The sequence below is a fragment of the Erigeron canadensis genome, chromosome 4 (assembly GCF_010389155.1).
Source record: "Erigeron canadensis isolate Cc75 chromosome 4, C_canadensis_v1, whole genome shotgun sequence".
NCBI lineage: Eukaryota > Viridiplantae > Streptophyta > Magnoliopsida > Asterales > Asteraceae > Erigeron > Erigeron canadensis.
The window spans coordinates 33846362-33873852 of record NC_057764.1 but is presented as its reverse complement, the minus strand read 5'-3'; the positions used below and the strand labels follow the sequence as shown (position 1 = coordinate 33873852).

Below are 27491 nucleotides of genomic sequence, written 5' to 3'. Positions count from 1 at the left end.
TAGAGATGTAAACCACTAAAATGGACAAACCACAGGGACGAATCGTGCAATTACAAAGTTGTTTGTGGGTGGCAGATTACAAAACTGTCCTCACATGCACCTCACGTGCGTCGACTTCACGGCCAAATAATAATGTCGTTAGCCACAGGGACGTAACTTGCAAAGAATATGACAAGTTTGGACAGTTTTGTTTAAAAAAAACTTAACAGGGATGTAAACCACGAAAATGGGTAAACCACAGGGACGAATCCTGCAATTAACTCCATCTTTAAATTAGGTGTATTGTATGTAAGAATGCATACGTGGCAACCATATAGCTGTCATTTGATAGTTTTTTATTGGTCGGATACATTTTATTACATACAATACACATTAATTAAAGATGATTACATACAATGAATACAACTTTAGTTATTTCACACTATAAACATTCGTCTAAAGTTTATTACATTTCAGGATACTAATCCCATTACTATTTCTATATTTTTAAAAACAACTTAATAATTCAGAACGAGAAAATAAGATGAAAATACCTTTCCTTCCACTTTAATGTACTATTTTTTTTTAATTATCAACTTAAAATAGTTACATAATTATGTTTGGTTTCAAAACTAAGATTAACTAATCATACTGTTATCAAAACACTAAAAAAGGTCGTTTGTTTCTTATAATGTATAGAAATTCGATAGAGCGTAATTTAAGTTTTCTTCATTGTCATATTAAGAAATTAAATTTTTAAAAACGTTCTATAAAATCATCAATAAAAATTATAAAAAAAAAAATTAAAACCACATACAATTAATCTATCAGAGAAGTGATCGAGATACCTTTGAGCATCTAAATTAAACATAAGTTAAGTATATTAAATGAACAATAAGAAGAAAAAGACGTTAGTAAAGCATCTTTTTAAGTTTTTAACTTCTTTTTTAATTTCTCCATGTGTGTGTATATATGAAACGTTTTGTGAATGTAAACATCACAAAGAAATCAATCAATCAAATTCATTCCTACACTAAGCGTCAATATATTCTTTCTCTCTTTATTTCTCATCCTTAATTTGGAAATCCAATTCAATCCACTTACTTCATATACTAATATATACATACATATATAGTTATTGTAGTGTGACAAAAAAAAATTAAAACATCATCATTTGACTGAAGGAACAATATATTATGAGATTCGCGGTACTTTTATGCGCAGACGATACTGATTATGTGAAGGACAAATACGGGGGTTACTTTGGGGTATTTACGAGAATGCTGGCAGAGGAAGGCGAGGTTTGGGACATGTTTCATGTGTCATGTGGACATTTTCCTGATGATGAACAGATTGGAGTTTATGAAGGTTTTGTGATCACAGGTAGTTGCAAGGATGCACACGGTAATGATGGCTGGATATGTGAGCTTCTCACTTTGCTCAATAAGTTGGATTCTATGAACAAAAAAGTTCTTGGCATTTGCTTTGGTCATCAGGCAAGTTACTACTATATATGTATTTCATATATTATTTTATTATATATATTTTTTTAAATAGGCACGAGTACATTCTCTTGCTTTTTTAATGACAATCATGCTAGAAAGATGCTAAAGACCAATAAAATATATTGTGTTGGTTACATGTAGTGTTTTGAGTTTTGAGGTTTTAAAGTATCATATCCACAGAATTACAAAAGATTCAAAGTGTTCCTTCTTCAATTAGATGTGAATTTTCATAAAAGACTTTAAGCTACAAATTAATTCGGAGTTAACTCAATTTAAAAACGTAATATATAATTTTTAATGTATTGTGACAAGTGAACAACAAAATGAACATTTAGCCTATTGTAATTGTAAGGATAATAGTTTGATGTTTGCCCGGATGCATTTAATTGTTTGGATAAAACTTAACTCTACTCCTTAATAAAGCAAATCCCCCACTCCTTATTAAATATTTTTGTTTTTGAAATACCTTATTTGCCTTTTGACTTTTTTGGTTTTTTTTTCTTTTACGTAACTACTCAAAATCCATAATAAAGCAGACCGCTTTTTTCACTACTGTCGCCGCATTGCGCGGGTATCATGCTCGTGTAAAATAACTTGAATTTAAAGGTGCCATTAAATTTTTTATGAAACGCAACAATGTTTAAATTTCCTTCTTGTCGCCACTTTGAATTTAAATTTACTTTGTTAACCTTTATTTCTATTTTTGATAAGATGAAATAAATTGACTTGATTAATGAAATTAAAAATGTCATGGACCATGATCATATACATATACATTTTATATTTTATATCTACATCAAGATATATGATACTACGTGATTCCTCTTATGCATCACTATCTAATACGAGTACCAATTAATTTAATTAATCAGTTTGTAGACATTTCCTATAATTCTTATGCATTTTTAATTTCTTATAACCCGGCCGTCTACCTAATTACCTTGCTTGTACCAGATACTAGCCCGTGCCTTGGGAGGTAAAGTTGGCCGTGCGACTTCAGGATGGGATATAGGGGTTCGGACTATCAATTTCGTATCTTCCACAAAAATATCCCTTAGTTTGGATACCCTGGCTACTCTCTCATTGATCGAATGCCATCGTGATGAGGTACATTTTTTTCCCTAAAATTATTTTGGTATGTGTTAATGTTAACTATGTCAATATACGTAACAATGTCTAAAAACAAACAGGTCCAAGAACTCCCTCCCAAGGTGGAGGTGTTGGCATGGTCAAACAAGACTCGAGTGGAGATGTTCAAGTACCGCGATCACATCATGGGGGTGCAAGGACACCCCGAATACACCAAAGATATTCTTATGCATCTCATTGACCGCCTTCTCCATCGCAATCTTATTAAGGTATAATTGCATCTTATTATCGTGTTTATATTCATCATGTAATTCAGTTCATTGAAATGTTATGCTAAGGTTATCGTATATATTCAATACATACGCAGGAGTCATATGCTATGGAAGCCAGAGCTAAGATGGACAAGACCGACCCTGATAAGGAGGCCTGGAAGAAGCTATGTACAGACTTTCTCAAGGGTAGAATATGAGAACCATAAACTGATCGATGTGCTCACCTCCAAGACATAAAGTTAAATTCGTATTAATTAACATTGGTGCTTTACATCATCTATTTGAGCTCATGGCAGATACCAATTACAAAGGCTTCTTGAAATCCAACCATTAGACGAGAACTTGATCTTGTTTTAAATTTGTAGACGCAAATAGATTTGCTTACCGTATGGTAAGTTCTGGCCTTGGTATAAGATCATTATAGGACAAGCACGCAAACCAAATAGATCATGTAAAAAACGACAACCTTTTTTGCAACCTACATTTAAGAAAAGAAAACTATATGGCATAAAGATGATATGTAAAACTGATGGGTGAATTTGTTATTCCCACATTGGAAGCTAGACCAGCAACATCTATCAAGGATACCATGCATAATACTTAAGGTGGAGGAACGCGTTTGTTAATGACAGCATGCTAGAAGCTGCCTGAGGGAAAAATATATATGGCGACGTACACACAGAGCAAAACAATGAATGGAAATGTGCCAGCCATCAGACTAGCTTGTTGAGGATGCTGGTCATGGTCAAAGGAGCTTCCATGGGTTATAAGAATGTACTATTTCCAATTATGACGAACAGGACATATATTAGGGATCTCGCCACCTTCCCAGTTCCCCACGACAAACTCTCCCGTATACACATCCAAAGCCTGTCATCAGACAGTTTCATATACCCAACAAACTGACGACCACAATGAAAATGTAAACATACTAATATAAAGATGGTGTTTGTCACTTGTGATCAACTGATCATGTATATGATCTGTTAACCAGGAAAAAAGATTGACGAGTAACTCATCATACAAGTATTTTCACACATGCAACACAATATACTGAAGCAGCCAGCACCCAAGGCCAAATGCATAATGCACAAAAACAAATCCACGGTAAACACCAAAGGGGATCATGAGTAAATGATATAGAACATACTCTGCTAAAAAGAGGGATAACACAAGCATCCATGTCATTTATTTGCAAGCAACGAATCTTAATTCATATCTCCAAGATCACAATTCAATTATTGGTACTAAATGTGAGCACCAAATACTAACCCACTACCTAACAGATACATTCAATGTAAGTTTCAGATATCATGTGGCGGTGAGAACAAATTACTCAAACTGCAAGGGCTGAGTTCTTCCTGCACTCTGTCAGCATATCCATGTAGAATTGGCACTTGCTGATGTCACTTCCAGAGCTGTTAAGGCACTGCACGAGACACAAGTACCAAATTTACATCAAAATCAAGAAATTCTACACAAGTTTCATTATTCAGTTTCCCTCTACATGGATATCAGAAAAGATATTCATCCTATAGTAATCCAAAGGGTAAAAAGGTCGACTTCCATTGACTTCAATCTGGGATATACGGAAAAAATAACTTGTATATAATGTTTTCACTTTTCAGACATCTATCCGAATTCATGTTATTTTCTACGAGAGCATGTACCCGCGCGTTGCGGCGGTGAGATGGTGAAGGTGATAAGTCACAGAGTATGATAGGTCATAAGAGGTGATAAGTCATAGAGTGTATTAGCCGTACGGGCTCCGCCCTATGATTTAAAAATTCGTCGAAAGTATATCGAATGACATCTCTAATGAAATAGCATGAAATTTTAAGAACACCCATAGAATTTTTATAATTTAACGATGTACGGTTTTTGAGATAAAGATTTTGAAAAAATTAGAGAAATAAAATGATTTTTGGAGGAGAGAGAAAGTTATAGGCATTGATGTATGATACATTATGTATTATCATGTATACATTGTTGAAATTGAAAGTTGAAACCCTATTTGCTTTATAATATAGTATAGATACATTGTTGAAATTGAAAGTTGAAACCCTATTTGCTTTATAATATAGTATAGATATAGATAATATCCTAGATAACCAAGCCTTAAACAGTACAGATGCATTTCAATTTTCAAAGCTTAGACTACCCTCACATTTTTATCTTTACCTTTACACTTCTACTAAGCCATTTAAATTTACCCTTTGCCTACTCTTGCAAATGGCCAACAGTGGCAAGAGATTACTATACACCGAAAACATATGTTATCATGAAATGTTTAGTTATACACTTATACTAGTGGCTATTGTATTTGCGTTTCTCTGCAGTAAAATTGAAGTTTTTTTTATTGATGACACAATCGACATAGATACATGTGCAGACAGAGTTAGAGACATACATCTTGGAATGCCTTGGAATGCGTGCCACAGGCATCAGAGAAAGATGTTGTGGCAGCAGCAGGGGCAGCCTGTGGAGCAGCAGTGCCAACATGTTCATGCTGAATAGTACGAGGACCCACGATAGCATCCACAGCCCTGTGAGCAACAGCACTTCCGGTACCAAAAGCCATCCCTACAAACATGAATACATGATAAGAAATTCGAAAAAGGAAGAAACATGCATTACAATCATAGTTCAGAAACAGATCATGAAACATAGCTATGCTGACATACCATCAGCTATGGTTGAACCAATGCGTCCAAGCATTGATCCACCATTGCCACCCTGAACAGGAGCGGGAGGTGGTGCATGGTTAACTGCAAAAATGATATTCCAAGTATTAGATGTAAACAAATCCCTACACATGTCTCGAAAACAGAACCGACACACACAGATCCAGACCTGGTAAAATGATATGGAGTAATAACAAACGATACATAAGCAGCGTTTAACATTTACCTGGTGCAGGGGGGTTGCGAACTGGAGCACGAGCAGATGCACGAGATGACCTTCCTGCAATTCAGGCATTCGCACATGACCTCCAAATACAAAGGTAATTAAATCGCACAAATAACATGAAACTCTCTAAATATAACAACCAGTAAGGCAGTAATACGCACTCATTTCGATCTTGTCTAAATAAATTAATCTATAGATGTATCCGCATTTCCATGCTAGCTTAGAACCAACTTAATCACTAGAGTACTCAGCTAACTAACTCAAATTCCGTCTATACTTGGCTTAAACTATTTTTTTAGCATCGAAAAACTGACACCCTAGTATCATCTCTTTTAATAGTTTTCCAAATTCTAAAAGACTTGATGCAACAATATGCAATGCTAAAATCTAACTATTATAAAATTTACCGTAGTGTCCCAATAACGCAATAACATATAATTAAAAAAACAAGTTTAAAAAATTGCTCTTTTTAGTTGAAATATGAATTATTTGAAAATTTAGTTCCTAAAATTGTGATAATCATTACTTTACTTCATCAGGATCTCATTTAGTCATTTATAAGATATTTTCAGATTACATAACATGATGTCTATATCAAAACTTTTTTCAAATTTTCATCATTATTCAAGCTAACATGAATTTTTTATGAAAGTATCATTTGATTTTGGAACAAGTCAACAAAATAAAATATAAAAAGAAACTATAAACAAAACCCCTATATATATATATATATATATACCTAAAATATATATACAAATGAACCCTAGATTAATGAAATGATGAAGTCAGGTATATAGGTGACTATATAAATATAGATAAAAAATAATCGAGAATATATACATGTAGATAGATGAGAAATTAAAATTAAAATGTGAAATGATTTTGGTTAAGGAAACTAACCACCGGAGCTTCTGCGAGGCATGTTGATTTTGTTTTGTTTTCTTGAGAGAGAGGCGACGAAAACTAGAGAGAGAAAGTTATTACAAAAGTTTGGAAAAAATAAGGATTGAAGGATTGCTAGTGTGGGTGTGTTTATATAAAGGAAAAATATATGTGTGCTTTAATGGTTGGAAGGTACGCTGTATAAGTTGTATTATGTGTGTTAGTAGATAATGGTTGAATTTGTAACACGTTTGTGGCGTTGTGGGTGTAATCTTCTGGAAGCGTCTAGGGCTTCTTTTTTTTTATGGAATATTCTAAATTTTAATCGCATGATTATCGAAATGGATATCGGGTGCGTGTTTTATTCCATCGACGCGGCTGTATGTTATCAACTTATATCATTTCAGTTGTTCGGATCAATGAATATACTTGTGATTTTTAGAGATTGAGATTTATCCACTAGCGAATTCTTTTAATACTTTGTTAATATTTTCATTTAAATGTTAATGTCTAACTTTATTAATTTTCCCTTCAAATCTCATCTTTAGATAACATTGTTAGAAGGTTTTCAAAAAAATATATTAAGTGGATTAATCAATTATCTTTATAAATTTAACCTAGTAATTGTAGCAGATTTATAAACTTTACATGTAAATATTGACATATGTGTTTCATTGTTTCTCCGCCTAAATTAAAGATAATCAAACTCTAATGTTGTGTTACTAAGAGGTTCTTGTACAATGAATTCGTAAGGATTGGGATATTTTAAAGTTAGAAATTTTTTTCTTAAATCCGCCTATAATTTATCTATACTTCTATACTATATTATAAAGCAAATAGGGTTTCAACTTTGAACTTTCAATTTCAATAATGTACAAATGATAATGCATGATGTACCATACATCAATGCCTACAACTTTCTCTCTTCTCCATAAATCATTTTATTCATTCAATTCTTTCAAAATCTTTTATCTTAAAAACCGTGCATCGATAAATCTATACTATGTTATAAAGCAAATAGGGTTTCAATTTTCAATTTCAACAATGTATAATGCATGATGTACCATACATCAATGCCTACAACTTTTTCTCTTCTCCATAAATCATTTTATTCCTCCAATTCTTTCAAAAAATTTTATTTCAAAAACCGTACATCGATAAATTATAAAATTTTTATGGGTGTTCTTAAAATTTTATGCTCTTTCATTAGAGTTATCATTCGATAGACTTTCGACGAATTTTTAAATCCGAGGGCGGAGCCCATACAGTTAAGACATTTGACTATGACATTCTATCACATATCACATCCTATGACCTATAACATATCACCTACCTATGACCCTCACCATCTTACCGCGCAACGCGGGGATACTTGTTCTCGTTCAATTACAATATATTATAATTAAAAGTCTATCAACAAACAAAATGATAATAACCAAATATTTTACTCCTCTCACAAAGGATGGGCATAAATTCCCAAATCTCAATCTTGTATCGGTGGCGGGAAGTGATACCAAATTCCGAGTTGGACCGATACCGGTACTCATTTTTGATAGTTTGCGGGATCGGTGTTGAACGGTATTGATATCGGGAAAATCCCGTGAATCACGCAAAGTTCCGATGAGTCCCGACTAACTGGTGTGTTTACTCGATAAAATATGACAAACTTAGTGTATTTGGTGATAATTATCTTACAACTTTAAATGATTCATTTAGTGTTGGAAATTTATCACCAGTAAGATAAAGATTTAAGTTTCTTTTATCAAATATGTGATAGACTATTCTCTTAAAATAATTTGTACATACAAAATGTCTATCAACATTTAAATATAATAAACTATCCTAATCCGTCCCGTTACAATACTGTTACCGACACCAATTAAAATGGGACCGGAAATTGGTATTCACTTTTGGTCAATTTCAGGATCTGTACCGTCGTTACCCTGACCGATACGAGGCGATACCACATTCATTCGCATCCCTACCTCTCACCATTTAATAAATAAGAAGAGAACTTGAAAAGGTGTCTAACTTTAGTAAATCTTGATTAATTCTCGAGTTTATTTTTGATATGACTTAGTTAGTACTTAAAAGTTAAAAGTTAAGAACGTTAAAAAGATATTTTTTTATTAAAAAACAATAAATGGTTAGGAAAACAAAATTTAGTGGTTACCAATCTCCAATATTTCTTTCCACATATGGTAGGATCAGGAAAAAAAAAAAGTGATATAATTACTAATTTATCATTTTGAATGAATAATTAACAAAAATATAATTGTAAAGTTAAATGGATCAAGCATTTTAAGGTACCAAAACCGTATATGAGACCAGAGGGTTGCCGCTCACTTATCATATGATTTAATTATTTTGATAAAGATATCTAACTATATAACTAAAATACATATATAATTTTTGTTTGATGGTGACTCTGTAAGAAAAATCGGAATGGTAGCTGTTTTCGAGCGAAGTGTGACAACAATGATGATATTTTTGTTCTCTATTTTTTTTATGGTTATCTAATCGTTGTAATAATTTTTTTCAAGGCCTTTGTGACATATTAACTCTGTGTTATTTTTTAACTTTGTTTTTCTCTAATGCCTTGCTTGATTTTTTTTTCTTTATTTTAAATCTAATGATGTTCAAAAAAAAAAAAAAAGAAATCAAACAATACATATATAACCGCCTATTATAATCTTTACTTTCATACATATTACAAAATAAAATGCATTTAAAACTTTTTATAGATTGTTATGAACTATCGAATACATATATGTGTGCCTCGATCATAGCAACAAAATTATAAAAACTGAAAAATAATTGAAATTGAAACCTAAAATTGAAAATAACTACGGAAATTTGAAATCGCAACGATAAACTAAATATCACAACGAGAAATTGAAAATTCCAAAGAGAAATTAAATTCACAATAAAAAGTCTAAGTCATGATTTTATAAAATCTCATTACTATTTTATAGTATTTTATTGGGTTTTGATGGTGTGAAATTTCAAAATTTAAATAAAATGATATGTATTTTATATTATAAATAATATTTAAGCATTAGTGTTACTTTTTCTATAATAAATACTAGAAGAATGTCCGCGCGATGTGGTGGTTATGGTGGTAGCAATAAAGGTGCGGCGACGGCGGCAGTGTGACGGCGATGTGTGGCGTATCGGTGAATGTAAATTAATTGATATAAGAGGGGTTAATATGGATTTTTAAGGGTTGGAAGATCTATGTTTTAATTTATTTTATTAAGGGTATTATAGATAAATAGGTAAAACTATTTAAATTATTGAATAAAAAAGAAAAGTATTATGATAATTTTAAAATTTTAATTAATCAAAAGGAGATGAATAATCTCTTATATTAATAAAACAAAATTATTTTTAGAAAAAGAATGAAATGGCAAGCACTCATCATTTGCTAGCACAATTTTTAAAAAGATATGACATCATATTTTTTGTATTTTTATTTTCTTATTGCTTTTTTTACCATAAACTTAATGTTTACTTTCTTTAGCTATCTCAAACTCTCATCTCTTTTTTTATCCTCATATAAATAATTTTTAAAATATATATATAATGATAAATGAATAACCATCAATATTAATTATTATTTTTTTGTTAAAATGCTAAAGTTTTCAAGTTTTTTTTTTCAATATTAATCTGATTTTTTTTCCAACAAATTAACGAAAAATGTAACCTATTTTAGTTCAAAAACCCTGGAGATAACAAAATAAAAAATGAACTCAAATATTCCAGTCACATGGGAGATATTTTTGGTACACGCTACACATCTCAAAAAACATCTAAAATCTCCACCCTTCCAAAACTCGAATAACATCACTTTCCCCCCTTTCTCTTCACAACAATCATCTCCCCATTATTTCCTCTCTCCTTTTCTATTTGAATCCCTCAAACCACTTTCTATCTAGGGTTTCCTTCTGTTTCTTAAATCCAATGGCAGACGATCCACTAGCTCCATCCACACCACAACAACACCACCAACCGCCACCGCCACCGTCACCGTCACCGTCATCATCCAACGCCGCCGCCGCGCCGTTAGGTCACAACGTGATTCCGATCGTTAATAAGTTACAAGATATTTTCGCTCAGCTAGGTAGCTCATCGACTATTGAGCTACCTCAGGTTGCTGTTGTTGGTAGCCAGAGTAGCGGTAAGTCTAGTGTCCTTGAAGCGCTCGTCGGCCGTGACTTTTTGCCACGTGGATCGGATATCTGTACTCGTAGGCCGCTTGTGCTTCAGCTTTTGCAAACGAAACGGAAACCGGATGGTGCTGATGAAGAGTATGGCGAGTTTTTGCATGTTCCTGGGAAGCGGTTTTATAATTTCAACGATATTCGTAACGAAATTCAGGTAATTAATCTGTTTTTTACGATACCGATTTCGTTATTTCGACATATTGTTGCGTTGTATTGTAATTATTATAGTTATATGTTGATACTTGTGTTGATATTGAATTTGTGTATTAAGCATTCAGGATGTTCATTTGTTAGATTACAGGTCACTTATTATAAATCTTAAATTAGAAGTAGTTTGATGTTACAATATAAAATGAAGTTGAATGCGATTTGGTTAGGTTTAGAGAACTCGAGATATGACTGGTGAGACCTGTTGTATATTCTGTTTTATATACAAGCACAGATTCGTTATATTGCTTAATCGCTTCACTTAGGCACCTACTGACACTAACGCCGTTCCACTTGTGCTTTAAACTTGTATTTGTATTAATGTGATTATTAATTTATTATTGCTATAAGCTGCTACTTGTTTTTTTTTATTGAGTTGTTGTATTAAGCCTTTAGGATCTGCCTTACATAGATTATATGAAAAAATTATCACTATGTCTAGAATTAGTTTGGTGTAACACGATTATAATGATATTAGATGAGAGTCACTTAGGTTTAGACTTCAGAGAATCAGATTACTTGTGGCAAATGTTTTTTTTTTTGTGTGTTTGTGTGTTGGAAGAGGTTTCAGAATTCAGAATTGTGCATATTCGGTGTCCAGGAAAAGAAGGAAGTCTGAACTGGTAGTTACTTAATAGATGTTAATTGTAGCAGTTTGAATTTTCAAGCTAATTATCTATTGTCTATTATGTTTAAGCTGTTTCACGGGAAAAAAAGATGGGAACAATATTTTTTGAGTGTCTTCAGTTGCATGCTTTGTAGTGCAAGGTTGTGATGGAATTGGTTAAATTGGTCATTAAGTTTTACATCTCTGTTGGCACGTAGTCATATGAATACTTTTGATTTGGTTAGGTGCCCCCGGTTATTAAATTGAGATGAGATTGTTTTCGGTATATCTCATGTTAATCGCTTTCGGTATTAGTGAAATTTATAATTTATTCTTGACCAGATCTTTTCTTTTTGTTGCTAAGAAGTATCAGGTGTATTCTTAGATGCACATTCTGTTTATGCCTCCTTGGACAGCAACTTGAGAGGAAAAACAAAGAGAAAAGTAATGATTTTAAGTTTTTCACTTTTCTGAGATATTGTTTCGGTATATACAGTAAACGGTGTTGTAAACTATAATACACTGTCAGTTAGGCAAGTCAATTTGAAGGATAAATATCAATACCAAGTTCTTTTACAAGTAATATACAATATCTGGAGTGGCTGGGTTTGCAACTTTGAGATGAGTTACAAGTGGCAAACTAACTTTAAAGTATGTTCTAGAAGCGTGATCATGCAAGATCAAATTAGGATTCACCACAAGCATTGCTTCAATAATCAATCTTGGGTAATCTTCTAAGTTTAAAAATCTTTTTCATGAATAAAAGTTTGGTTCAGTGGCATATTCAATGCATTTGAGGCTTGTGATCAATGGGTTAAAGTTTCATTGTCGCTGTCTTTCTTCTGTTCTGTTGTCTGGTAATTTTTACTTTGTCCTTTTAAAGATATGGTTGAAGGAGGTATGAATGTATGTATGACAATGGTGGCAGTGAGAGATGTCAAAGAGGGAATGAATCAGTTGGTTGTCTATATCTATAATAAAGAGTGTTTTGTGAATTATAGTAGATGGAAGAGTTTTACCCTTGCATTTTGATTGTTCTTGTATCTATTGTAACTGCTTATGAAAAAGTATAGTGAGTAGCTTTATGTTAATACATGACAATGTGTTCTCAGGGTGGCAGTGAGAGATGTCAAAGAGGGAACAGAGGGAACAGATCAGTAGATCATCTAATATCTATATTTATAGTAAAGATTGTTTTGTGATTCATAGTAGATGGATGAGTTTTACCCTATACTGCTATGCATTTCGGTTGTTTTTGTATCTAACTTAACTGCTTATGAAAAAGTATAGTGAGTAGCTTATGTTATCAGATGAAAAAAATGTTTAAGTGTGTTCTCAAGGTTTTTTTTTCCCGTAGGTGAGAAAGGAAGAGATCTGAAAAGAAAATAAAATCAATCATATTCTTGACCTTTTTGTTGAAAAAAGGAAAGGATTAGATAAGGTTGTGGGTGGAATTTTAGTGTTTATACATTACAGTGAGGTAATCTAATTGACGTCATAACTTTATCACCCATTGTCTACAGAATGATTATGCAAAAGATAATTATTAAGTTATTATTAGTTAAGTTCTTCATTTGTCAATCAGTAACAGTACAGTTCCAACTGCTAATGGTCTTATCTATTTATAGTCATTTTTTAGGTGCATCATGCATGCTTACCCACATTTTATTCAAATTGATATCCAAGATTGATGATATTGGTACCATATTTTATATTGAGTTTCGGCTATCTTTTTTGAAGACGTATTTTGTGTGCTAGCTGATATGATGATCAGACAGCTAGAACCATGACTATTAGTTTCTAAAGCAGTCGGGACAGGCTAAAAGCGTAAACTGAAAACCAACCAAACAGAAAAAGGGCAAAATGATAGTGGTTTCTTTTATTATCTGATTTATACAAATCAATCACTTCCGTGCTTGACTTTTAGCTGTTGTTCACGCAATTTAGTTATGATAGTTTGGATATTATCAATTATATAAAACAATGATAATTTCTATATGCTGCAAGTAAAGTAAAGTTTGATCACTGACCTTTTAGTTGCTTGACTGGTTAATCTAGGCCGAGACAGATAGGGAAGCAGGTGGAAACAAGGGCGTTTCTGACAAGCAGATCCGTTTAAAGATCTTTTCACCTAATGTACTTGATATCACCCTGGTAGATTTACCTGGTATAACAAAAGTTCCCGTTGGTGATCAGCCAACTGACATTGAAGCTCGTATCAGGACAATGATAATGTCATACATTAAGCTTCCCAGCTGTTTAATCTTAGCTGTCACACCAGCAAATTCTGATCTTGCTAATTCAGATGCGCTCCAGATTGCTGGAAATGCAGATCCTGATGGTAGGCGCTTATGTCATTTGTTGGTCACTTCAGTACATTAATCGTTCGTTGAATAAGTCTATCTCATAGCGTATTTTTTTAATTTCTGATGCCAGGTTATCGCACAATTGGTGTTATTACAAAGGTGTTATTACATGATCTTATAGTTTTATTTTTCTATTTTCTATTTCATTATCTAGTATTTTCTTTTATTTTGACTTGTGGTATTTTTTTGGGGCTTTAGTTGGATATCATGGACAGAGGTACAGATGCTCGGAATTTTTTGCTTGGGAAAGTTATTCCCCTTCGACTCGGTTTTATTGGTGTTGTAAATCGTAGTCAAGAGGTAACCTTTTTGTTTTCCAACTTTTAACTCTGTAAATCGTAGTCAATAGGTAACTTTTTGTTTTCAATCTTTGTTTGCCTGCTCTAATTATTTCACTGCAATTGCCACATTTGTTTATAAATCAGGACATAATGTTCAACCGGACTATCAAAGATGCTCTAATTGCTGAGGAGAAATTCTTTCGCAGTCGTCCAGTATGGCGTTTTCCTCTCTGACTATGTATCTAAAATGATTTGCCAGCTGGTTTAACAAATTCCCATAATGTGTAGGTTTATAATGAGCTAGCAGATCGTTGTGGTGTGCCGCAACTGGCAAAAAAGTTAAACCAGGTAAGAGAGCTGTATAATGGAAGGTGGAAAGTTTTTACTATATCGTGGAACAATAAACATGCGACTAACTTTTGTCTTCTCAGATTTTGGTGCAACATATCAAAACAGTGCTGCCCGGGTTGAAGTCACGTATCAGTGCTGCATTAGTTTCTGTAGCTAAAGAACATGCTAGTTATGGGGAAATCACAGAGTCAAAGGTATATAATTTACTCACGGAACTTTTATTCTAGCCGAAGGTAAACAAGTTATCCAAAAGAAGTATTCTGACAATTTGACCTATCTCCTATATTTAATTTTTGCAGCTTTTTAACTTTTATACGGCATATATATCTTGAATAAAGGTATTGGTTTCTATTTTTTAGATTGTTTGTGCCTTTCTAACATTGACCTTAAATAATTTATAGGCTGGCATGGGAGCTCTTCTTCTGAATATTCTTTCTAAGTATTCGGAAGGTGATGCAGCTTTTTTAGTGTCTATTCATAATAAACTAATAATACATACCTTTTATATGTATCTGATCTGGATCACAGAGTTTTTTTTTGTTGATTTGAATTAACAGCCTTCTCTTCAATGATCGAGGGGAAGAATGAAGAGATGTCAACATCTGAGTTGTCGGGAGGAGCAAGAATACACTATATTTTCCAGTCAATATTTGTGAAGAGTTTGGAGGTGTGTCTTTAGTTGACTTCATCCAAGATGTATATCCACTAGAAGCTGCAATTAAAAACCATATAGTTATGACAGGGTTGATCTGGGTTATGCTTTATCTCAGACAGTTGGAATGGGTGATGGGTTTGACGAATTGTTTGACCCATTAATACATCCAACCGACTTTATTATCTTCTAACAGTGTATTATTTGCAATTATAATTAATTGCACGAGTTATTATAAAGATAAAATAGTGGACAAGAGTGTGTTAATCAACCTGCAATATAAACTCACCTGTTAATCCACCCGCGATTTTGCTACATTTATATGTCCCGTTGGCACTTTTGGTAGTTGAACGCCCGTGAAAGCGTATAGCTCCCTCAGCTTGCAGTTATTTAGTTGTGTAGGAATGCTTGGCACATTATTTACTAGTTTCTTTTTCTTCATTGTAAATGAAATCCAATAATTGGTACCATAATTTCTTCACGTCTTACGTTGACTGCTGACATTGATTGAGTTACTGCTGCAGGAGGTAGATCCTTGCGAAGATCTGACTGATGATGATATTCGAACAGCCATACAAAATGCAACTGGCCCTAGATCTGCATTATTTGTTCCTGAAGTAGGTCTTACGTTGTTGTCTGCATTACTTACTTTTTTGTGAATTCTATCATGAAGTGCTTACATTTTGATTATAATCTTGATACGAGTATTTTGATTTATGTGTATGCAGGTTCCATTTGAAGTTCTTATCAGAAGACAGATTGGTCGGTTGCTAGATCCAAGCCTTCAGTGTGCAAGGTTTATCTATGATGAGTTGATAAAGGTAAAGGTCTTTTAAAAATCTTATCTCAATGATGACATGTTGGCATGTTGCAATGGGTGATGACTGATCTGTTACTGTCTTAGATGAGCCATAGGTGTATGGTCAATGAGCTGCAGAGGTTTCCTGTCCTCAGGAAGAGGATGGATGATGTTATTGGGAATTTTTTAAGAGACGGGCTTCAGCCTTCTGAGACTATGATTGGCCACATTGTTGAAATGGAGGTATACTTTCCCCATCCATCATCATCACTATTGGCACAAGACTTTATGTTATGAGGACAGAGAGTCATGTGAACTAATATGTGTGAAATACAACATGTTCGTTAATATATTTTCACAAAGAACTATAATTACTAGCTGAGCTGCTTGAAAGCTATGATGATGTACAATTGTTGTTTTTGACAGATGGACTACATAAACACTTCACACCCAAATTTTATTGGTGGGAGTAAAGCAGTAGAAACTGCAATGCAGCAAGTAAAATCTTCGAAGATTGCAACAACACTTTCAAGGCAAAAGGTAATTATTATTGTCTGATTTTAGTTGGAAATTCTTTAGCTTTGCACCATTCATTAACATTAATTTAATTATTTGGCAGGATGGATTGGAGCCTGAAAAAGCTCCACAATCTGAAAAAGGTATTAAGTCGCGAGCAATGCTTGCCCGGCCAATCAATGGGATTGTTACAGAACAGGTTCATTTTTTGTGATGTTCATTTGATTAATGGTTCATTTTATTCAACTTTTCGTATTATGAGACCATGTTGGAAAAATTTGGGTGTTTGGGAGTTTTTTAAATGGTTAATTAGTTAATTTTTAATAGCAAGTACCTTATTTCGCTATTTTATTACAGCATAATCAACCTGGGTCACGGGCAGTCACCGAGGTTGAGAAGTCAGCTAGCGGTAAGCTTTCATTGTAAAACCTAGGAAAGCAATTACAGGCTTGGAATTTATTTTCCCTTATTGATTCAGTAAAGAAATACATCGAGTATTATCTATTGCCAGATTTCACTGTTCCACTTCCTTTTTTAGCTTTCCCTATTGCTATTTGAATTTCTAGGTTTTTGAAGTTCTGTTAGTATTAAAGCTGCAGGTGGAAAGATCAAGATACATGGTGGGTAGGTTGGGTAGTGGGTCAAAATGGGTAACTTATATTACATGTCAAAATGGGTTCTTTGGTGAATAGTATTTTTGGGTCTACATTCTAAATGCTTTACCCATTTTTGATGGCTATATATTTCTAGGAAGCACAAGCTGGGGAATCTCATCACTTTTTGGTGGTTATGATAATCGAATTTCTGCCAAGGAAAATCCTGCAAACAAACTGTTTAGTGATCCAGTTCAGGCTATGGATCATTCGTTTTCACTGATCCATCTGAGGGAGGTATGTGATTAAATAGCCCGTTCAATGACATAAGAAATTGTTGAACACTACTCATTAGAATAATATTGCTAATATCTATTTATTTTTCAATGCAGCCGCCAACAGTTTTGAGGCCCTCAGACACTCATTCTGATCAGGAGAGTATTGAGATCCATGTTACAAAGCTATTGTTAAGGTCATATTATGACATTGTCAGAAAGAACATTGAGGACTCTGTGCCCAAGGCAATTATGCACTTTCTGGTAATTTGGTCTTTCTATCCTTGTTTGCAAGTACCCCCCACCCCCCCGGTGTTCAATGCCACCCTTTCATTTTGGGCTGTTTAAAAAAGCGATGTTTCTTCTCTTTGAAAGTTAGCATTACATTTATACCTGTTTGCTTTTTAGAAATCCATAACACTATATATTTGAAAAGTGAAATATATTATGCTGTTTGCAAGTTTATATAGTATTACATGCATAGGGGTCTTAACAAGTTATAGTCCACAAAAAACCGGTTCTATTAGTTTATCTACAACCATGATAATTATTTATTGGCAAGAGAAGTTCAATGTGGATAATGTCTTTTTAATATAGTAACAATGGACTTATGATCAATTTGGAGATCTTCAATCCAAAATTTCTTTGAGGAAGTCATAATGTGATTAATGTAGTTTATTTTATTGTGGCATGACATGCAAAGTCCAGAGGATGGATTTTATGTCTTGTGTACAAAAAGATTCTATTATGCTATATTGCTCCAGCATATACATAGTCCACTTAACAATCTATTTCTCTTGATCCATTATCAGGTTAACCATACCAAGAGAGAACTCCACAATGTCTTTATTAAGAAGTTGTACAGGTAAGAAAGATTTAGTAAATATTGGTTACAACAGAGTACAATTGTTAGTTCAATATCTGACACGTGTGTTTGTTCATGTGATATGGACAGAGACGATCTGTTTGAGCAAATGTTACAAGAACCAGATGAAGTTGCTACGAAACGAAGACGTACCCGGGATATGCTACGTGTTCTTCAGCAAGCTTTTCGGGTAAGTTTTGCCATCTTTAATCTCATATGTCATAAGGTTTATGACATTAGTACTTCTGAAATTAAATAAAGTGGATTATTGGGATCTGGGTTGGTACAACCTGGTTCATATTGACCTGCCATTGATGATCATCTGTCTTGACCTAATCCTGTTCTGATTACCCCGTCCATTTTACCAATTCTACTTTGATTTTTGATCTGCACTGATCATAGTATCAATTGCTGAAATGATTTCAGCAATTCTTTATCTCTTATATCCTAATCTTTGTTGTTGTAGACGTTGGATGAACTACCATTAGAAGCAGAAACCGTGGAGCGGGGTTACAGCTTGACAAATAATGACACAACTGGCCTTCCAAAGATTCATGGTCTTCCAACATCGTCATTCTATACGTCAAGTAGTGGTTCAGCTGATTATACAGCTTCTCCAAAGAACCAAAGGTCGCGGAAATCCCATTCAGGAGAGTTGCAGTCACCTTATTATGGCAATGTAGAATCCAATGGTAATGGTCGCAGTTCACTTCTTGGTCTTTATCCTACAGTCGAGTAAACTCAAAGAATGAGCTTTACACAAGTGACAATATATAAGATTAGTATGGTTTCATACGCTCATGGTAGTTCTTTTTCTCCATTGGAGCTGTTTCTGGTAAATCTAAAAAATCATCGTTACATTACAAATATATAGATAACATAACTGCATTGTTTTTCTGACGGGAGCAGGGCATCTGCTGTGGAACACTAGTTCCATATTTTTTGATCATCGCCTTTCCAAAAAATTGTAGCATTTAATTATTGGAAAATAAGTCTCATACCCAGTGTTTGTTATTGGTACTGTACTGTTGATTGCATCTTGGTGCTGACTGGTGACAGAAATTGTCATGTTTTTGTTTGATTTTGTACCAACTTCTTGTGATTGATTTTGTGCATGGAATCCCGTTAAGTGGTGTTATAGTTCATGAATACTTACAACCTGCACCATCTGCTGGTGATAGGTTTGTCATATGGTTGATTAGTTGAGAATGCACTGGGCGAACCAAGTTAACTATCTGGAAAAACAAATAGTTCCAAAAGCAAGTCACAGTTGTCTGATCTGGGAAATGAGAAATATTGTTCCAGTGACCAAATTCTTATTCAAAGAAAGCTTTAATATTGTTCCAGTGACCAAATCTATTGTGTTTTTTGCTTCACAGGCAATTCTTATACTTAAAATGCTTTAATATAATAGTAAACTGCAACTTTTTTTTGGTTATTTGTGTAATTTTTCTTATGTAGACTTGATAGTTGAGTTTGGGTGATTTTTGTTTCACCTCTTTTAAAGGCAATCATGACTACATTGCCAATCTTTAGATGTAAATGAGAAGGCTTCTTCTAACTTGATGATTTGCTAACAAAGATTTTGTCCTAATTATAATCAAAGTCCCGGATCCAACTCCAATCCTTTTTGTTGGTTAAGCGTCTACTTTCTGAAACCTAGTGTGTTTCTTTCTAAAAATCAATCAGAGTATTGATGAATCTGAGTTGGATCCTATTGAGATCAAGAGTCAAGACTCAACCTGACCAATTCTATTGGCAAAGCATATGGTGCCTTACCTTCTGGTAGAGTCCTGTACTCCTGTACAATGTGTGCTGTGTTTAGTAGGAAGTGATACTTGTACTACAAACATTGATATATTCATTATGGAAAATGATTAATCATCCTAAAAACTAGCTTAAAAATCCTCTTAAAAACCTATTAATCCTCCTAACTAGTTGGTCTAAAAATCCTTCTAACAACAAGATGATAACATGTAGAAAAATTAGGGGGCAAGATTAGGAAAGAGAATTAGCGGATATTACTTGTCACCTTCTTAATGTATTAGGAAGATTATTAGGTTATTTCGTTAGGAGGATTTATTATTTTTCAGCCTTAAAACATGACAGGTGTTATAAACTAATTTTCTTTCCTAATCTCATCCCCTGATTTTGGCACGTCTCTCCATCTAATAGTTATGAGGATTTTTAGATTATTATTTTTAATAGGATTTATCATTTTTCATTCATTATATAACATAACCTTTAGAGCATATTGTATAAACCAGTAAATCATATTTGTGATAAAAAAAATTATATAACTTTCCATAATTTATCTTCTGTTTTTTTATGACAAAGATCTAGAGAAAAGGGAGGCCTGCTAACATTGGCTGCAAACCCATGTCATTTGAAAGCTTGAGAATTCAGATATCAAACAAAGTTTTACTAACTTACTTTTTGTGTCGAGAGATGATCGATAAATATGAAGTAAAAAGAAAAAGTCCATGGTAAACAATGAAAATAGAAAAATTTAATTAAGATATTACATATCCAAACTGAAAATTAGAAAGTTCAAAGACTAAAATAATATATTAATGTAAGGTCAAAACTGTATAAAGAGTTTCTCTTGAATATTTTTCGTATCCGAATCTATGGCTTTCAAGTAGATGTAGAAAGTTTAAAGACAAAATAAATTGATGTTAGGTCAAAATCATGATGTAAACTTATTTTGTATCTAACGATTGATGTCTTTTCAACCGTGTAGTACTTGAACAGGATCTGTTCTATAGGCTCGTACCTCTGTTACTCTGTATCCTTGATGTTAAAAAAACAACGAAGGCTAAAGAAAAATCTACCATGGGACCACTTGTCTTTCAGCTAAGACCCCCACATTAAACTTCTAATGATATTACGAGAATACAGATGTGGAAAAGTGCTTATTTAGAAGTCTATTCATCAGCGGCTGCATCTCAAAAACCATCTTGCAAACATGTTTACAGCTAATGTGTGCGATGGTCTTGCATTAACTTAAAAGGGGTCGCCTACTTATGCATGCCGACTTGCCGAGTGGCTTTGAGATCTGACCTTCAGATTTAATCATAATAAAGAGGGGATGATGACCAAACAAATGACTCAAATGTATTTCATGTTCAATGAAGTGAGCTACCAGAGATACAAATTGCCAATTTAGAAAATACATCCCAGATCTATATAAGAAAAGCAACTGAAAAATGCTATGTAAAAATGCAATCTCATGTACCTTAAGTCTTGAATAAAATATCTACAATATTTGTAACTACTGTGAGATTGTTATTTGACACCTTTTTCTTCAATATCCGGATTGGTTGCAAGTTACAACGAAAAAAGAAGAAACTCCTCATCTTTCAACGGTGTCACCCGAATTGTCTCCTCCATTAGATACAATCATCGCATTCACATTTACAGCATTAGTGTCATTTGCTTCTCTGTCACTCTGCTAAGAAAATTAAGTAGGGTATTAAGAATGATGAAATCTAGGTAAAAATTACAATTATTAAAAATGAACGTACCTGCTCAATAGTCTTTCCAGTCGGGTCTGGAACCCCTGGTGCCGATACCTTGTTAAGGTCTCGTAAAACTCCCTATACAAGGCAATATCCAGAATGAAAGTCAATCATCACATCATAAAACAAGAAAAAAAAACTATTAATGAAAAGGAAAGTTGGAATGACCAGTTAGCTTTGACCAATAGACCCATAGTATGCCTTAGCATATTCTTAGAGGAAGGTCCAAACTTTATTACTCTAAACAATTCGAAAGGCCAGTAAGTCCTTAGGTCATGTCTCGAGTCTCACCAAGCTAGAAGGATTAGAATGCAAGAAACCATATAATTACCTCATTGGCATATACAATATGTATTCTTGTGATTGATCTATGCTCAATACTATCTGCAATCTTTAAACGATATACCACTAGAAAAAACTATCGATGGATTTATTTGTACAGAAGCATTTTGAAGAAATAGATTATGTTGCTACAAATCTCATGATTTAGGGGTCTATTAATCAGTTTCCATACCAGCTGCAGCAAAAGTACATAACTGATGATCGAAGGGTAAAATAAAAATCAGATGTTATAATTTAATCCCCATATACAAAACGTATCATCTTTGAATCAATATAGTGTTCTTCTGGTTATTTTATTAACCAATTTCTCAGTTTTTCAAAGCACTGGTATCTTACTATCTAAATATTACAGCTTCAGACAGCAAAAGCACATCCAAAACACCATCTTCGATAACTCATTTTACCACAACTGGTTATCTAGCTCTGAACATTGAAAAACATAAATCATTTTTGACACGGTCCATACAGCCCTTCAGAACCAATAGTTTCAATATGTTCGATCCCCACGGACAAATACTAGAGAATAAAGAATACGATGCGGTATGGAATGAATGGTCTGACTAAGAAATCCATACGTTTAAATCTTTGAAACAAGATGGATATAGAATAAACAAAAACATGATAGTATGTGATATGGATATAGACCTTGTTGGCCCACTTGAGTCCACAAGCATTGCACAATGTACGTGGCCCAGAAGGCCCACGGCGCATCATTGGAGTGGATTTTGAGCTGATTCCACAGTGTCTACATCTGCGTAAAAGTAATACAAACAAGCAAATGAAATTTTAGTAGCAGATTGGCTAAAAAAGTGGCATTGACGAATTGATATTCAAATCGATTAGAGGTGGTGATGTTGCTCCATTAGTCCATAAACATATAAGCTTACAAACTGGTCAAATAAGTCGAAAGTTTCCGAGAGTGTATTGCTAGTATAAAACCAGTTAAATTGTTTTACTTAAAAGACAAAGTATTATCATAATAATATAAAATTTTCAACATATTAGATACAGCATAACACCAATAGTATTTTAAGGGAGTAGAAGTGGCAATATCAGGTCGACAGAGAAAGACCTTTACCAAACAATAATCATTTTGACCTTTTACTCAACCCTGACTGCCCTACCGATTTCACCACCTTTATGGCATTATATCAGGCTCAAAGGATAAAAAACAACCTAGTAACATAGACGAGAAGTTCCAAAACAATCATGAAAAAAAGGTTACTTACAAGGTTTCTTCATCCTGGGCAGGACCACCATTCCAATCTGAAGCAGCTGCTTCGTCATTGATAGCCTTGGATGATGTAAACTGACCTTTTTTACGCTGCATTCTGGAGTACATGTACACATCAGATATAAAGGTCAAAACAAGCGGTAGAAGTCAAAGAAGGTTACAAATAGATTACACAAAATAACAGTTAAACTGCTGGATTAACCTATAAAAATTTTAAAGTTTTACCATCCAACTATTTTTTATTTGAAAGGCAACTTAATGATAACTTGCGTATTTGTCAGAAGTTTCTAACTGGAAGGTATAGACAAATGCAATAAGATCAAACGTCTATAGATCCAAAGATTACAATCGTAGCCAAATATACAATGTTAACAAAACTAAGGGTCCATATTGTAAAACAATGACAAGCTTCACATCATAATAGTTTGAATTATGATGAAACTAAAAACCTAATCGTACAAACCTTACTGTTGATTCTTTCTAGGTTCAGCGTGCAACAACAATGGAAACAACAGTTAACAAGAAAACAGCGGTCTTCGCAATATGTGTGCACACTTTTACAGTTTTATACTATATTTTATAAACCCAAAAGCTTTGTGATTTCTTGTAGCCTTACCTTAGATGTAATATGTCTTTGCCATATTTATCTGATTATTTTTTTAATATCATAGTTACCATGTGGATATATGATTAAGGCCGACAAGTTTTACTTAATCTATCTATTCGTTCTGTTTATTTCACTTTGCTGGTTCTACATGTTTTTGTTTGCCTATCCTGGAGAAGATGTCTAGTTTCAACCCTGAGACTAATACCATGTGTGACTGATGCAAGATTAAGCAATTGAATATTACATAAACTAATTTGGCATAAACTGACAGATGCATATGATATACAAATAGATACATACACTTATAAACAATGAATACAACGAAAAGTACAATAGATCATTTGCCATGTAAAAGCTTCTAACAATAGGTTCTCATACTTACTGCTAAGGTTAATTCAAGCTTTAAGTTCTAACTAATATAAAATCTTAGCATAAAGAAGTCGGAGAAGCACGTTTTCCAGACTGATGAAAAAACTTTAAAAAGTAGATGTTATGTTAATCAGTTTTATAACATGCTATTTACAGTTTCTACAATAAGCGTGCTTTCTACATGATAGGTTAAAGAGTGTATTTAGCCTGTGGTATTTACAACTCCAACAAGAATTAAATTGCCTGACTAACTGATCGAGCAGTCCTGTAAGAATGTTTCCAAGAGCTATACAAACAACAGCAACTAATTACATGAAAGTCATTACAACTATGCACATTGAAATTCTTTTTTTGTGTATGATGTTTGACAGATACTATAAGCAAAGAAGTAATATAATTCAAGATGGCAACATCCAAACAAAGCAACCATGTAAACAATCAGTAAACTATAGTAGTTCTATTACCTGAGGGCCACTTCCTTCCGTACGCTATAACGGATTTTCTTATCAAAGCATCTTTCTTTTCTCTTCTCCCTAAACCGACTTAATGAAGCAGCTCTTTGTGGTTGACTTGACCGTCCAGGAAATTCAGTCAAAACCTATATTATTTACACCAAAGACCTTAATAAACTGAAATTAACACTAATGCAGAAATTCAAAACTGCATACAACAGATTGATGTACTCATACCCTTTGATTTTGAGGAGGAAGCCCCATAGTAGGAGCACCAGTTGGCACTTCATACCCACCCAATAGCAATAACACAGCTTGCACCTACATAATTTTCACAATTAAAAAAACCTTCGTAGATAAACAGCAACCCAAAAGCCAAAATCAATCATAAATTCTCATGATGACGCATCATGACTTTCTATGGGATTGTGCCGTATTAGCATGGTTGTAACATTGAGTCAATAAACATGGCAATGTGTAATATATGGGTCATTAACTCATTATATAATCCCTAGATAACACATTTTTATACAAAATTTAACATCTTTAAAAGTAAAGTAAACATTTTTACATACAATAAGTACTCACTACGTCCCAATGTAATGTCAAATTTCTATTTTAGTTTATCCCCCCCCAAAAAAAAAGAAAAAAAAAGTGTCCACCTCCCACGACACTTCTTTTCACAAAACTAGATTCTAAACACTTCAAAACGCAAAAGCAAATCTCTCTTTGGTCTACTATCTAAATGCAATCATTATAAACCCTTGAAACCGTGCGCCCTTTTTCAATGTGTAAACCAAATTTTGAACTGAGGGACTGTCATCATCAAGTCTTTATCCCTTTCTAGTGTGTTACAAAACGACTTAGACGGTACAAAACGCCACAAACAAAAACGTACATTACAACTGTTCAAAAACAAAACCCACATAAAAAAGCTCAAAACTTGCTGAATTATATACATAACCATAACCAATGCACAGTAAACAAAATCCTAATAACATTCATTCCAAAATAAAAAAAGCAACAACCTTTTCGGGTGAAACTGCATCAAAGACATAAACTTCACCCTGAAACGACAACGTTAGCTGATCAACACCACCACCCGTGTTTACCACCGGCTGTATTTCGGTATCCGGTACATATAAAGCATGCTGCTGCTGATGATGAACACCCATATCTTCCATTCCAGCTTCAATAACACTATTCTGCAAATTATTCTGATTATTATTATTATTATTGTAAGGATTATCTATTGATTCTTCTTCCCCACCATTCCCAACTTCTTCATCTTCTTCTTCATCTTGTAAATTATTATTATTTATAGGAATTCCTTGATTATGATTATTATGTAAGTTTACTGGCTGTAAATTTACAGCTTCAAAAATACTTGATGAATGTTGATGATGATGAAGATGATGATGAGGATGAGGATGATGATGACGATTGTTGATATCAGATTCTGACATTTTTTGGGAAGGTTAAAAAACAAAACCCCTTTAATAAAAATGTCAACTTTTTTATTTTATGTTATTTTATTTTGTGGGCAGGATCGATTGCTATATGGATATAGATTCAATTTGATGATTCTGTGGGGGGATTAGGAAAGTTAGGTTTTTATTGGAGCCCTAATTTTTCCAATGGATTGGGGAAGGAGGATTAATTACGAGATAGATTAAATTGGGTCTTTTTGCATTGGTGGGGTGGGGAACGCTTAATCACTTTGTATCTTGTGCATCACTTAATTGTAATGTTCATTTTTTTCTTTCTTAAAATCTCATTAGACTCACCGCTCACGAAAATAAGACAAAATTTTCATATATAAAAACGACTAATCTAACACTTGGCTTTAATGTTTTAAAAGTAACAGTTATACATTTATGTATCAAAAAGTTAAAGCAATGAACCTGAAGCAATTATTTTTAAAAAATAAATTGTTACATAGTACATGTCGGGACGTACCGACCAATATGTATTATTGGTAATACCGAGTACCGGCCGGTCGAGCCCGGTACTTTGTCTCGTATTTTCATTGTTCATTACCGTTAGCTTTTTCATTTTTTTTTGAATTTTTTAAAAATTATTTTAATGTTATTTTTTGTTGTTTGTAAACTTTAAAACTTATATCTTGTTATGAAATGTTATATACTTAGTATTATTTTTAGATGAATTGTAATTGTATTTTGATTATTTTCGTTGATTTGTAACAAGCTCTGTAATATATTATTCTAAAAAATTAAAATTAAAAGCCAAATCAAAGCTTAATCCATCTAAATAGATTTTTTAGTCATCCGGATCAAAGAATCTGAAAGTGCAATGTTTCACTTAATAATGCACTATGTGCCATGTTTTAAATACCAGAATTATAGTCGTACCGGTGTGGTGCTTGACACTTGTATTACCGGTATGGTTAATTTTATATATTTAAAAAAAAATGCTAGAAACTTGTTATAGTTTAATGAAGATAATCAAAATATAATTAAAATCCACTAAAAAATAATACAAAATAAGTATTTTATAATAAATAAAAGTTTTAAAGTTTACAAATAATAAAAAATAACATTAAAGTACCATAAAAATAAATTTTAAAAATT

The 27491-nt window shown here is 33.3% G+C and overlaps 4 protein-coding genes across 6 annotated transcripts; 2 read left to right on the top strand and 2 right to left on the bottom strand.

Moving 5' to 3' along the window:
• Nucleotides 1-1087: 1087 nt before the first annotated feature.
• On the top strand, nucleotides 1088-3248 carry LOC122598474 (gamma-glutamyl peptidase 5-like). The gene is made up of 4 exons (XM_043771065.1): nucleotides 1088-1475; nucleotides 2439-2591; nucleotides 2675-2842; nucleotides 2941-3248. Exons 1-4 carry the CDS (start codon nucleotides 1176-1178, stop codon nucleotides 3040-3042), a joined length of 723 nt encoding a protein of 240 aa, XP_043627000.1. The 5' UTR covers nucleotides 1088-1175; the 3' UTR covers nucleotides 3043-3248.
• Nucleotides 3249-4012: 764 nt separating this feature from the next.
• On the bottom strand, nucleotides 4013-6763 carry LOC122598028 (uncharacterized protein C6C3.02c-like). Its single transcript, XM_043770634.1, has 5 exons — nucleotides 6656-6763; nucleotides 5756-5809; nucleotides 5530-5613; nucleotides 5256-5428; nucleotides 4013-4274 (listed from the first exon to the last, which is right to left on the bottom strand). The coding sequence occupies exons 1-5, from the start codon at nucleotides 6675-6677 to the stop codon at nucleotides 4182-4184; spliced, it is 426 nt and encodes a 141-aa protein (XP_043626569.1). The 5' UTR covers nucleotides 6678-6763; the 3' UTR covers nucleotides 4013-4181.
• A 3667-nt stretch (nucleotides 6764-10430) lies between these two features.
• On the top strand, nucleotides 10431-19813 carry LOC122595530 (dynamin-related protein 3A-like). Of its 2 annotated transcripts, XM_043767902.1 has the most exons (21): nucleotides 10431-11017; nucleotides 13736-14018; nucleotides 14114-14142; nucleotides 14242-14343; nucleotides 14469-14537; nucleotides 14613-14672; nucleotides 14756-14869; nucleotides 15077-15125; nucleotides 15233-15342; nucleotides 15852-15944; nucleotides 16056-16148; nucleotides 16232-16369; nucleotides 16553-16666; nucleotides 16746-16841; nucleotides 17000-17051; nucleotides 17393-17532; nucleotides 17628-17774; nucleotides 18323-18375; nucleotides 18466-18565; nucleotides 18842-19067; nucleotides 19557-19813. In XM_043767902.1, exons 1-21 carry the CDS (start codon nucleotides 10601-10603, stop codon nucleotides 19571-19573), a joined length of 2502 nt encoding a protein of 833 aa, XP_043623837.1. In that variant the 5' UTR covers nucleotides 10431-10600; the 3' UTR covers nucleotides 19574-19813. The 2 variants fall into 2 exon arrangements, with proteins under 2 accessions (XP_043623837.1, XP_043623836.1); XM_043767901.1 differs by lacking the exon at nucleotides 19557-19813 and having other exon boundaries at nucleotides 10433-11017; nucleotides 18842-19518.
• A 1657-nt stretch (nucleotides 19814-21470) lies between these two features.
• LOC122595678 (GATA transcription factor 24-like) lies at nucleotides 21471-26622 on the bottom strand. 2 transcript variants are annotated; one of them, XM_043768098.1, is made up of 7 exons: nucleotides 25929-26622; nucleotides 25138-25221; nucleotides 24913-25046; nucleotides 23468-23569; nucleotides 22884-22989; nucleotides 21903-21974; nucleotides 21471-21829 (listed from the first exon to the last, which is right to left on the bottom strand). In XM_043768098.1, the coding sequence occupies exons 1-7, from the start codon at nucleotides 26364-26366 to the stop codon at nucleotides 21731-21733; spliced, it is 1035 nt and encodes a 344-aa protein (XP_043624033.1). In that variant the 5' UTR covers nucleotides 26367-26622; the 3' UTR covers nucleotides 21471-21730. The 2 variants fall into 2 exon arrangements, with proteins under 2 accessions (XP_043624033.1, XP_043624034.1); XM_043768099.1 differs by having other exon boundaries at nucleotides 21471-21826; nucleotides 25929-26615.
• Nucleotides 26623-27491: the final 869 nt, after the last annotated feature.

Bases quoted from the DNA above. Each gene is read 5' to 3' on its own strand.
- LOC122595678 (XM_043768098.1), bottom strand. From the start codon at position 26,366: ATGTCAGAATCTGATATCAACAATCGTCATCATCATCCTCATCCTCAT. The intron at 23,570-24,912 runs GTAATAGAACTA...CATGTACTCCAG, and splicing joins CGGAAGGAAGTGGCCCTCAG to AATGCAGCGTAAAAAAGGTC. The intron at 22,990-23,467 runs GTAAGTAACCTT...ACTTTTACGCAG, and splicing joins GCCCAGGATGAAGAAACCTT to ATGTAGACACTGTGGAATCA.
- LOC122598028 (XM_043770634.1), bottom strand. From the start codon at position 6,677: ATGCCTCGCAGAAGCTCCGGTG. The intron at 5,429-5,529 runs GTATGTCAGCAT...TCATGTTTGTAG, and splicing joins TGGTTCAACCATAGCTGATG to GGATGGCTTTTGGTACCGGA. The intron at 4,275-5,255 runs GTATGTCTCTAA...TGTCTCGTGCAG, and splicing joins ATTCCAAGGCATTCCAAGAT to TGCCTTAACAGCTCTGGAAG.
- LOC122598474 (XM_043771065.1), top strand. From the start codon at position 1,176: ATGAGATTCGCGGTACTTTTATGCGCAGACGATACTGATTATGTGAAG. The intron at 1,476-2,438 runs GCAAGTTACTAC...TGCTTGTACCAG, and splicing joins GCATTTGCTTTGGTCATCAG to ATACTAGCCCGTGCCTTGGG. The intron at 2,843-2,940 runs GTATAATTGCAT...ATACATACGCAG, and splicing joins TCCATCGCAATCTTATTAAG to GAGTCATATGCTATGGAAGC.
- LOC122595530 (XM_043767901.1), top strand. From the start codon at position 10,601: ATGGCAGACGATCCACTAGCTCCATCCACACCACAACAACACCACCAA. The intron at 14,870-15,076 runs GTATATAATTTA...AATAATTTATAG, and splicing joins GGGAAATCACAGAGTCAAAG to GCTGGCATGGGAGCTCTTCT. The intron at 16,667-16,745 runs GTAATTATTATT...ATTATTTGGCAG, and splicing joins CAACACTTTCAAGGCAAAAG to GATGGATTGGAGCCTGAAAA.